The 13,082-nt window shown below is 33.3% G+C and overlaps 1 protein-coding gene across 1 annotated transcript; it reads left to right on the forward strand.

The window, feature by feature from the left end:
* Positions 1 to 504: 504 nt before the first annotated feature.
* On the forward strand, positions 505 to 2,973 carry LOC129227822 (zinc finger protein 678-like). Its single transcript, XM_054862434.1, has one exon. The coding sequence runs from the start codon at positions 671 to 673 to the stop codon at positions 1,727 to 1,729; it is 1,059 nt and encodes a 352-aa protein (XP_054718409.1). The 5' UTR covers positions 505 to 670; the 3' UTR covers positions 1,730 to 2,973.
* Positions 2,974 to 13,082: the final 10,109 nt, after the last annotated feature.

A 13,082-nucleotide genomic window follows, 5' to 3' on the forward strand; every position in this document is an offset into this window, starting at 1 on the left:
GAAGACTTGAGCGCAAAATGTAGCTTGTAGTTCTTACCTTGTTTGTACTGGAATGAGAAAAATATGAACTTTGTTCATCGCATATGGAACTGATAATTCCTATTCAAGTGGTTTAAGTCTTACAGGCCGAAAACAACATTGTAAAAGTTTGTATAAGCTGTCAGAATGTCCCAAGAAGACTTGAGCACAAAATGTTGCGTGTAGTTCCTACCTTGTTTGTACTGGAATGAGAACAATATGAACTTTGTATATTGCATATGAAACTGATAATTCCTCTTCAAGTGATTTGAGCCGTACTGGCAGAAAACCATATTGTAAAAGTTATTCAAAAGCATTTCTTCGAAAACAAAACTTAAAAGATATTTGAGAATGAATTTAAGGATAAGACTATATTTGCAGAACTCCGCCTAATCAATCCTTTTACAAAATCTTAATGTACATTACAAGTTTTGCTTTATAGAAAATGTCACAAGAAAATGAATTTTGCTCCAATGAGGAGGCGGAGAACCAATCAAGTGAAGGCCCTGATCAAAGATTACATTCATGCAAAATTTGCTCAAAATCTTTTCTTCGAGAAACAGATTTGAAATTGCATTTAAAAATTCATCCTATCGAAAAGCCTTATTCATGTGACATTTGCCTGAAATCATTTAGACAAGCTGGGAATTTCATGCAGCATTTGAATACTCATACGGGCGACAAACAACATTCTTGTAAAGTTTGCTCAAAAGCATTTACTCGATCATCACATTTAAACCGGCATATGCAAAGTCATACATCTCAAAAGCCATATGCTTGCGAAATTTGTCCGAAATCTTTTACTTTACCTGAAAATTTAAAACGTCATGTGAAAACTCATATGACAAAAAAGTCATCATATATATGTAAAGTTTGTTTGGAGGTATTTAGAGAACCTGAAGGTTTGAAAAATCATTTATCAGTTCATGCTGGCGAAAAGCTATACTGTTGTGAAATTTGCTTAAAAGGATTTGGACAATCTTCTCATTTAAAAGAGCATTTGAGAAGTCATACTGGCTCAAAGCCATACTCTTGCGAAATTTGTTCAAAAGCATTTTGCCAAGCTGCAACTTTGCAACAGCATTTGAAAATTCACACTGGCGAGAAACCATTTGCTTGCGAAATTTGCTCAAAAGCATTTAATCGAGCACCGCACTTAAAACGGCATTTGAAAGTCCACGCCCCAACCGTAAAGCCATTTTCATGCGAAATTTGTTCAAAACGTTTTACTTCTGCTCAAACTTTGAAATGTCATTTGAAACTTCACACATGGGGGAAATATTCGTGCGAAATTTGTCTGAAAGAATTCAGTCAAGCTTCGTATTTGAAGCAGCATATGAAATCTCATGCCGAGGAAAAGCCATTTTCGTGCGAAGTTTGTTCAAAAGCGTTTAGTGTTGTTAAACATCTGAAAAAGCATTTAATTGTTCATTCAGACGAAAAGCCGTACGCTTGCGAAATTTGCTCAAAAGCATTTAGTTATGCGTCAAGTTTGAAACAGCATTTGAGAACTCATACTTCGGTGAAACCATTCTCATGTGAAATTTGCCAAAAAGCGTTTCGACAGAATACACATTTGAGAGTACATTTGAGGAGTCATACTGGCGAGAAACCATATTCTTGTGAAATTTGTTCAAATGCCTACACTCGGGCATCACATCTGAAGCGGCATGTCAGAAAGCATCATGTCGAAAATCCCATATTCACGTAAAATTTATTCCAAAGAATATTCACAATTTTTTTTAAAGTACAGTCGGACGCCGATTTAACGAATTCATCGGGATAAAAACTTTTTACGTTAAATCAGGGTTATTCGTAATATCCGGGTTTGAAATTTTTTTTACAAAAATGCACTTACCTTACCTAAACCCCTAATAAGCAACTGCACAAAAATAAAGTTTGCACTTTTTATTCAGAATTCCATGACTTATTACACGCTAGTGAATTTGAAATTTTAAACTACGGAATAATAGATGTTTGGACAATTTCCTTGATACTTGACTTGAAATAGATCTCTTTCGACTTTATGGAGAGAAAAAAATACTGTGTCTTTTGCAGCCAGCTGCATGAGATATGCTCTTACAGTTTCCAGGCTATGTAAAGTATATGAAAAAATAAGTTTTAATGGGAGTTTCTCTGTCGCTTTCAGCACCAGAATCACTATTCGTTGATTTCTCCTTCGCCTGTCAAAAATGGCTGATTACAAAAAGTCTTTTTCTGCTTCAGACAATATGGATGAAACATTTAGAAAACAATCCAATATTTCCCAACTCAAATTAACAAAAAAAAAATATTTTTTGTCTATTAAAATAATTTGCTATTTCGGAGTTTATTATTTGGTAAATACGGGGTTTTGCTCTCATTTAAGTCGGAGGAAAAAAAAAATCGCTAAAAAGAGGTTCGTTAAATCGGGATCTGACTGTATTAGTCAATAAGCAAATCTGAGAGTTATTACTCAGCTATTCTCCCGTGAAATTTGTACAAAAATATTTCTTCGGATGCCAATTTGAAACAATATTGGAAAATGCATAAAACCAAAAAGCTCAACATAATTTTGACAAGCTGCAAATGTAACAGTATTATGTGAATTGTGTTGAGGAAAAGCCAGGGGTCCCCACCTCCTAGGAACAAAGGCGCACCCCCTCCCTTAATATCTCAAAGTACCCCAATAGTAAGAACCTCCCCCTCCCCCCAAAAAAAGTGAAAAATACCCCTCAAAACAGATTTTCCCTCTAGAAATTTCAATGCTGCAGTCTGCGCCATGATACCCCCCCCCCCCCGCCGCCCTAGGTAGGCACCACTGGAAAAGCAGTAATTTGATGCAACGTGTGAGACTTCATTCTACGCCAAAATTGGTTTTTGTGAAATATCCTGAGAGTCATTTCACCAAGCTACAAATGTTGAATCACGTTTGAAATATTCCTGTTAAAAAGCCAAGTCTATATCTTCGTGTAAATAAAGCAGAGCATATATATGTGTGTGTGTATATTCCCTTTACAAATCCACTGTTTATGTCAGATCTCAACTAAATTTGGCAAGGAGGTACTTGGGCAAGGAGGAACACAGAGTTAATGGTTCAAACGTTAAAACAGCACTGAACCGCTCACATTTTTTAGTTTTAGGGTTCAAAATTAGACCTTTCTTCTCGAAATAATGATCAAATCGTCTCAATTTTAGTTTTGTTGGTAAGCCCATAAAAATACCCTTTTAAAAGATTTTCTTCGTTCAGATTTGAGACTCATAAGTCTAAATTGACGAGGGAAAATGTTATAAGCATTTTTAAGTACGGGAAAATCAGTTTTAGCCTGGAAATTTTTCTTCTGCTCGAGTTAAAATAATGAGGGAGAAAAAATCGTTGAAAAGAAATAGCTGAATAAATATGTTGTCATTTTTCGGTTGATAGTGAACAAATGAAATTCTTGCTTTTACTTTGAGGTTTCTCCTGTAACGGAGGAAATAAAAATTTACCCTTTTTGATTATTTTTTCGCTATTTATCAATTTAGGCAAAATATAATCAAGGATTTTAGTTGTATTAATGGGGACTTTTACTGCTGAATTTGATCTTATCGGGACTTATAGATTTGTCGTTAATGTTATGTAGATTTTAAGGGGCTGACTTTGTTATTCTATTGGGAGGTTTTAGTTAACGTTGAACTCTTTCAAAAAGGGCATTTTTGAAGCCTATTGTTCCAAATGGTTATAATTTTTTTCTCATTCTGAAAGGTGTCTTTGGAACTATATATTTTTTCTTATTCAGATAGATTATTTTCAGAGGGTGTGTTGACGTAATTTGAAAACAGTAACCTTTAATCAGTAAGGGATGTTTCAAAACTGATGTCATAGGAAATGCTTTTCTTTTTCTATCGAAGAGTTTTAAAAGACTATTGTCATTAAATTTTTTTAGGGATTTCTCCTTACTCTGATGAGGATTGTTATATAGATTGTGGTTTTCACTCAAGTAAGATTTTTTCGGGAACTAATATCGAGAATGCACTGGGATGAGTGTACTTTAAGAATGAACTGTGTAGGAGGGACTTTAGCTATCCCTTTCCCCCGCCTCCTGTGACACATAGGGACGTAGAAGCTTAAATTAACCATGACTTTTCAAATGTTTTTCAACGTGACTGGAAAGGATCGAGTTTTCTTAAAATGTAAGGAAAAGGAGGCAATGGACTCGATTGACCTGACGTCAATGCAGGTATTAAACGTACTATAGTCGACAAAAACTCGATTCTCCGACTTCTATTTATCACATGCATTTTGTGGCTTATAAACTCTTCTTTCTAGTTTTTAAGAGGTCTTTTGAAAGTTTTTAACTTAGAAATGGTGCAAAAGAATGATGAACGATTCATTTAGTACAAAATCGTTGATTGAAATTTGGGGGATAAACCCGGAACTTTGGAGAACACTGGAATTAAACTAGGAACTTTGGGAAACACTGGAAATTTTGAGGATTAAATCCAGAACTTTGGGGAAGGATGATTGGGGATTTTGAAAGTAAACCAATTCCATGTGTTTCCACGTTGATATTCTCTACTTAAAATAAGATTATGTAAGATTTTTCAGATGATATCATTGCTGAAAAAATCTATGTTCTCAGCATAGAACTTTTTAAAGTTGAAATCGAGTCAATACTTTACAAATATGATTTTTGAACAAGTTTTTATTTATTTATTTATTTATTTATTTTTTTGAATTCGAAAGAAATTTAAATTGTTGGTTGAAGTTCAAAAATTGACTACGTAAGCAACTTTTGCTGACGTAATAAGTATTTTAATGATATGTCTTATCTCAATGCTATTATTAAATAGTGCTAAACATACAAATAAATTATTTTAATGTTTAATTTTAGAATAGTAGTGTTCATTAAAGTTTATAGCCTCCTCAGACCCGAGAGAAAAATAAAAGCTTGATATATTGTAAGAGGTACTTAAATAGTTGTTATGATTACTATGATGTAGAAAAGTGCAATAAAAAAAATTATTTTTAATTTATAAGAGCTAGGGAGGAGGTATCACATGTGATACATCAGGACCAAGACACTACAATCAGAATTTTTTCAAGTATCAAGCAAGATTAGTGTAATTAATTAAATATTAGTCTTTAATCACACAATACATACAATTCATAAATCCAACATGAAAATCAAGCTTTATTGGCGTTTTTAGGTACATATTTGTAGTATCATAGTAGTACAGTAACATTATTTTTTATTTTCGTGAAATGCCTTGAGCAAAAAAGTCAGAAGATACATCCCGATCATCATTTTCTTCTTCTTCCATCTCACTTCCATGATCACTTTGATAATGATCTTCGTCTGACAGTGAACTCAAACCAGAATCATCACGATTCATCAGCTCTAAAATTTCATCTGGTGTCAAATATGTCACTGAAAAAAAAAACGTATTTAAAAAAAAAATTATCATGAAAAATAGATGAAAATAAAAACCAAACACCTCGACTAAAGATTTTGACTTGAGAAATAATTATATCACTCTGCAAATCCTTCCAAAATAATACAAAAAATTAAAACACAATTGACTAAAAAAGTATGTTCATTAGTGATTGAGACCCCATGTATCACATGTGATACAAACAAATTTAACAATTCATTATGCTTCAATATTTCATTAAAATGTTATTTTTTTGGTGTTAACTAGTAAATAGTACACACGGAAAGAAAAATCATAGCTTTAAAAGAGTTTAATATTTGTATATAAATAAGAAAAAAATACTTACTTCGAGGACGTGTAGACATCTTGTTTTGATTCTGAGACTCTACTTGAAATCCCTATCATGGACAGGAACTGTCATCTGTTGACTAAACGAGAAAATTATATGCGGTATTTCTAGTTGTATTCCATGTGATACAACCTGTCCCAAATTTGTTTTTGCGGTTCAGGCTTCACAAAAAATTATGAAACTTATGTATCACATGTGATACAAGGGGACCGAGGAGGTTAACATTCAAATTAATAAGGTAAATATTCAATTGCGAACCAATAAAAAAATATTCACTTAAGGGTAGCTAAACAGTCCATTTGACTTTTTTTTTTTTTTAGAATTGGAAATTAAATATAATTTCCATTTACAACAGAAACACGCTTTAAAATTTTGAAAATGTGTAGGTGAAACGATTAAGAAAAAAAAAAAAAAACAGTGTTCTTTCTCTAATCGAATTCCAGGGAACTTTCAAAATTTCCTCTTTAAAAAATCTAAAACCCGGCTTTTCCTTCTTTTGCAACACTATAGTGAATTCAGTTAGAACTGATAGTGGACGTAAACAAAGCAACGTGAAACGTGGCTATATCGTTATCTGATAGGCAATGGCATTGCGAAAACAACAGCAAACAGATAAGCGAAATGTTCTAGAGAAGAATCGCTAATCCAATGAGTAAATTCATCACTGTAGTATATGTTGGCGCAAAACAACAACAATCGTTCCTTTTGTTTAGTAAGGGTATGTTTGAATAGAGCAACTGGTAGCAGGGGTGCCCCTCCCCCCAAAAAGCAAGAGCACCCCCTCCCAAAAATAAGAAAAATCCCCCTCAATCCCCCCCTCTTCCCCAGGTTGCCCCATTCGGTTGATTTGAAGTAATCAAGTGTGTTCGAGTAAAGCAACTAACTGATCGCCCCCGTTCAATTGATTTGAAAATGTCAGTGGTTTGTGAGGTGAGGATAGGTTGTTTTTATTAGCCAATAGTAGTTTTAGAACAGGAATTCGTAAATGGATGAGCTAGTTCAATCCTCGGCTAAGCAACAGCTTGGGCAAAGAAGTCACGTGACTCAACAACGACGAATGGTTGACACGTTTTGCGTGAAACTAGCGAAGGAAAAATGACTTCTTCCAATGCTTTCCTCTATCACGTGGCTTGGGGTCTTTCCTTCACGAATGAAAGTCTTCTCTCCCTTCATTTTAGCTAAGTTCGGAAACACCTCACCAGCTGTTTTTCCGAACGCTCGTGGTTACAGCACGGTAGTTCTAATTCAGCAGCAGACGACGCTTCCTTGGACGCTCCAATCACAGAGAGTAAAATTTGATATACGATCGGATTGGCGAAATCATACTGTTTGATCTCGCTTCGCGCACCACGTCGAAATCGCGGGAGGAACGGTTGCAACTTGCAACCTGATCGACTGCGAGAGAGCAACCGCAAGCATATCCGAACGCTGGTCTGTGGCACCAAAAAATCAGCTGATTGCGTTTTCAAACGCTCGCGGTGGCACCGGTACGACCGCGGCGAGTTAAAATTACTGAACTTGCTCTTTATTTCTTCTCAATGGCAGTAGTATTAGAATGCTCCTGGTTGCCACCGGTAAGACGGTTGCTCTATTCGAACATACACTATATGTATATTCAGTAAATTACCGCCCAATAGCCTGGGCTAAAGCAGAAATACATGAAATACACCGCCAGCTCAGTCATTTCCAGCCGAGGACTGCAGTTTCGTGCTCTGTAGTCCTCGGCTGGAAATGACTGAGCTAGCGGTGTATTTCATACATTATATGCTTCATGTCAGTTAGCCGGTCTCTCTATTCGAACACAACCTAAATGTACTTTCTTCTTTTGCTTAGATTTCTATTGTAACACTACAACTTCTACTTTCGACTTATCCTCTTCAAAAGCAAACAAACTGCCTACGTGATTATTTCGTTCGTAATTTTTGGTCATTTAAAAGTTTAAAGAAACATTTTACTTGTGTATGATTATCACATCATTTACTTTTTAGGAGAGCTTCATGTTTCAACCAGCGAACATATCCCTGCTATTTCTGGAATCATCAAGGTAATTTTCTGGCCCCAGATCTTGTCGTTCTAGTCGTCACTTTTATATACAGTGGCTTCCAAAAGTTTTCGTACTCTTTGAAATTTTGTAGTAACGCGAAATTGAATTTGAATATGAAGTCTAGTATTTCTTTACATCATTCCTAAGTCATTCTAAATAAAAACCAGTAGTTTATTCAAAATATTGACTAATTTTCTGTTTAAAATGGGTCAAAAAGCGAAGAGACCGAAAAACAACATGCGATAAAAGCCGTTGTATCCGGAAATATTTTCGGATGAATTCATGATTAAAAATATCATTTAATTTGATAACATTGCATTGTGTTGACAAAAAAAATCATTTGGCTTTAATTTTTTCGTTTATTTACCCCGTAATATTCTGCTTATTATTTTAAAATGGCTGGTATTTGTAAAAAAACAACAAACACCATTTGAAATTTGATTTTTACACCATTTGAAATTTGATTTTTTTCGTCATGGTAGCTGTAATTCGGTCCGAAATATCACTAAATTAGTTAATTCATACTATTCTATTGTGAAGTGCATGAGAAAATACTTTTAGGAAAAGAATTGCATAGAAAACAAGGTAAGAAAGGGTTATTTGGCAATGTTAAAACTTGATCAGAGATTTACAGTTAAATCAAACACATTTGAGTACTGTAAAAGTTTCTGCAGAATTTAATAAAACATTCTGGCATTAATTTCACCTAAAATTATTTGCTGAGGAGCTGCACCTCAGTTTTTTTAGGTCGCTTGGTTCGGCGATTTGTTTACTTCTTGTTCTAAATATTTCCCTGAGAAGGACTCAGAAACTCCATTTTTTTTAAATTTTAAATATACTTATGTCATGTTTTCAGTAGAGTTGATTCAGCTTACAAATTATAAAAAGCTGTTTCCACAAATGAAATTTTGTGAAAGGACTAATTTGAAGGTATGAAAATTTGTGAATGGGCGGCAAAATGAACTGTATTTGTATCTGGATGAAACTATGACTATGCTACTTTCATTCTTTCATGTGGTACCGCTATCCACTGTTAGCTAGTACCACTTAAAAAATTTGATTCAACCAAGAGTATCCTAACCAAATTAATATGGATCTTAAACATGCCGCATAATCATACAATATGGGTGCTAAAGAGAGAAAAATCTATCACCCTAGAACCTGCTACCTTAGGCAATAGAGAACGATGCCTGCCAATGCCTTATATGATGTTAATGAAATTGCAGTTTTATTTAATTGCTCCATTTCTTTTACTAAGATATCTATGTAAGCAGAGTGGTGCAAAAAATTTCCCAAACATAACGTTTCCTGAAAATATAACATTTTTGCCCAAATTTGCCTCAAGCTCTTTTTATTTTGTTTAAAAAGAATTATTATATGGCGTAACTTAGCAATCTCATACATTCAGATTGTGTTTGATGTGCCCAATCAATGTTTTTTTTTCCTAATTACTTTCATAAACCCATAAAAATTAAAAGGTTTAATTGGTTATTAAAAAAAAGTATTTTATAAGTTCTCCATCTCTTATAAAAACCTAGAGAAATATCCTTAAATGTGTGTGAAAATTTTCTACCAATGAGCGAAATTTCTCCTAACCTATCGTCAGACTTATATAAAATGAAAAGCTTTCTGCAAACACAAATCCTAACTGGAAAATTTTCTGCAAATAATTATTTTTCCTAACTCACCCTTGAATAAAAAATTAAATTTATATTCAAATATGAAAGAGACAAAAAAAAAAGTGCTTTAAATCATTTAATTATTTTTTTTTTACAATAACATATAGTTTGATTATTTTTTACCTACGGAAGAAAACTGCCAAAACCTTTATTTTTTTATACATGTGCTTTAAAAGGCTTTTGGAGAAAAGCTTTAACAGAAATAAACAGGGATTTTTTTAAATCAACATTAGCAGTTTGAAAAAATTTCTGCAGAGCCAAAAATTTTCTGCGAACGCGTTTCGTGCGTTCGTCTATATTATGCTAGACTGCCTATTGTTTGGGTAAACCGAACCCGGCAGCATTGTGGAAGTTACCAAGAGGCTCACCACGCTATTTCAAATGTATCATTACTTCAGGCCTTCTGTAGTTATCGTAATTGGCAATCATCCTCTCAACTGTGGGAAAACAAGAAATAGTGAAAACTTTTGTTTTTTTTTTTCCAGATGAGAGAAATGAAAAAACTTTTGTTATCCAATCATAAACAAGAAGTGAGAGACTGACTACCTCCAAGTTTATGAGATTTGAAAGTTGAAAATTCTACTCTACAAATGACTTGGTAATTATTTTTTATTTTGTTCATTGCTGCCATTACTTGTTTGGCAAAACAGTCGAATTTCCTTATAATGAGCCCTTATTTAACAAGAACCCAGCGAACAAACCCCACGTAAAGCGAGTAATATCTTTTGTAGGTCATAAAATTTCTATTGTTTTCCAGCTCAGCTTATCCATTTTTGGAAAAGTCCTTTATCGTTCTGAAGTTAGCCGAAAGTTGGTGATTTGTCAGAAATCCCGAAGATAAGCAATAACGGCCCTTTTTTACTTGTTTGTAGAGTGAAGACACATTTGAAAATTATATACTCCAATGTTAACTTTTCCGAGGATATGGTAACTCAAGTTCAAGGTAGTGTAAATGAAAAAAGTCATGAAAGCTAGGAAGATCGTGACAAACGTGAAGCATTAAAAGTTTAAAGACTCTCAACATACCCAATAGTTTTTGATGCACAGAAAAGCTGTTTCGAAGTCAAGGATGCAAATGACGATGTTCCTTGTGCCATAAGTTTTCTTCGAAATCAATAATACATGAGACAACAAGACAGTTCAGAGCAAATTAACCCACTCCTTTAATACAATTCAGAAAAAAAAAAGAGCAAGTATCTGTGAATTGGGGATATTTCGATGAATGGGAATCTGGCGCAGTCGTCTGATTTTTGGCGTAAATAATTTTATTTTGGTAACCCTACTGATTTATTGTAACCCTATGTGAATAGATGTTTCCAGTTTCTTTGTTTTGATTTGCAAAAGAAAAATACCTCTTGCATCAAAAATTGACGCCAATGAAGCAAGATCGCCAGGTTCCCAATTATCGAAATATCCCCTGTGAATTTTTTTTTTTTACACAAATTTGTTTATTATGAGCTCTTGTATGTAACAAGCAAATCTCAGGATCCGCTCGTACTCATTATTAGCCCTGAGTTCGACTGTACCATGGGTTATTCTGTCATTTTCATGAGCTCTTAAACAAAATATGACATAAAGCAAAGCTAAGAGTTATATTAAAATTGAAAATAATTTGCCAAATAATTAAATTAAGCCATTAAAATGTAAAATAATCTCCCTAATAAGGAAAGGAGTCATTAAATAAAGTGAAAAGCTCAGTTAAAATAACCTGCCTCTGCCATCTAAAGAAACATTAAAAACTCTATTAAAATGTTGAATAATCAGGCAAATAAGTATATAGAAATAAACTAAAATAGAAATGAGAACCAAATTATTAATAAGTCACCAACAAATTCACTTGAAATATCATTTTTTATTATTCAAATAATTATCTTTCACAGCAGAGAGGATATAAGAGCAGGGGTCTGGCCAGAGGATATTTGGGTCCTTTAACGGACCCTTCACAAAAATCCGATCAACCAAAACGGACCTTTCACAAAATCCCGATCAACTAAAACGGACACTTCACAAAATTCTGATAAACAAGAACGGATCTTTCACGAGTAGTTTATTGAAAGAGCAAATCTGAAAGCAAAAAAATGCATATTTCCGGGGATAAAACCGATAATTTTTGGAACCTTTTTTGAAGTCAAATTAGAAGGATCAGCTTATACAAAATCTGCTAATTTTGCAAAAAAAAAAAAAAAGGTCACTCTTGCGATGCTCCTGCAAGCAATAAATAATTGCTACTGCCGAATAAATATAATGCTTGTTTCTTTCTTGGAAAGGAATTAACAGCTGAAAATAAGTTTAGTCTTAAATAATTTTGTTTGTTTGTTTTATCACAGCTAATTAGCAGTGGTGTTGTAAACTTTTCTGAAAATGCGTTGGTAAGAACTTTAATGAACAATAATAATAATAATAATATATATCTGCGAAATTAACTAAGAACTGCAAAGGGACAGTAAGGGTTGGGAAAAAATATGATCGCTTCAGATAGGGTTACCAACTTCAAAATTATCGCCATTTAGCATCTGGAGTAAAACCTTTATAATGACTTGATAAGAAAATATTCTCATTATTTTACCAGCTTGTCAATATTTGCGTTTTTATGTTGCTGTGCGATGTTTAACTGTTATTTTGGGAGAAAATTATATGTGTTTGATTTTTCGATGCTAACAAGGATGATTAACTTTAAATAAACTGTTTTACTTGCCGTTTTTCTCTTTTGAATGTCTACATTTTGAAAAATACAATCTTTTAGCATTCGATATAAGAATAATATTTTGTTCTTTTTTCAAGCTAACTTCGCTTTATTAGGATGCAAATAAATGAAAAGTCTCTATTTTTGTTAGAACATGCATTTCAAGTTTTTAAAGCAAAATTCCATTTTTTTATGAGTCAAAAATTAAAATGCTGAATCGATGGTTTAATTTTATTTTTGCTTCAACTGTGTCCACAGATATTAATGATATGTTTATCATAGGACTCTAAAATGCAATTTAAAAATAATTTTATCAAAAATACTTCTTTTACAAGCCGTTTTTATACCTTTGATGCCTTCACTTTGAGAATTGTGATCTTTGCATTTTTTGAATTTTTAATGTTTAATACGCTTTGTTAAGAAGTGAACAAATAAAATCTCTGAGTATTTTTGTTCAAATCACGGAATTTATAAGTTTTAAACGAAATTCTGGGCTTTTTAAGAGTGTCTTGGGTCAAAAAGTTAAATGCTGAACCATCGTCTGAATTTTATTTATTTATTTATTTTGTTACAATTATTTTAAATGCTGTACAGAAATATTATTAGTATAATTTAACATAATGTAGAATGGTAGATAAATATTGCTACTTGAGGGAGCGACGCCCCCCCCCCCCCACCAAATACTAGAAAAACACCCCAGAATGATATTCTCAATATAGAAGAGGAAAACGCTCTACTTTAAGTTTAAATGATGCGTTTGTGCCCGCTCTAAATTCTAAAATTTCGATTTAACAAAAAAAATATTTTTTTGCGAAATGATTTGATTTTTAGAATTTAATTCACTTTTCACAAAATTATTTTATTTTTCACAAAAAACGGACGCTGTGAAAAATCTTGGACAGACCCCTGAAGAGT

This window comes from Uloborus diversus, chromosome 8, assembly GCF_026930045.1.
Source record: "Uloborus diversus isolate 005 chromosome 8, Udiv.v.3.1, whole genome shotgun sequence".
NCBI lineage: Eukaryota > Metazoa > Arthropoda > Arachnida > Araneae > Uloboridae > Uloborus > Uloborus diversus.

Bases quoted from the DNA above. Each gene is read 5' to 3' on its own strand.
- LOC129227822 (XM_054862434.1), top strand. From the start codon at position 671: ATGCAGCATTTGAATACTCATACGGGCGACAAACAACATTCTTGTAAA.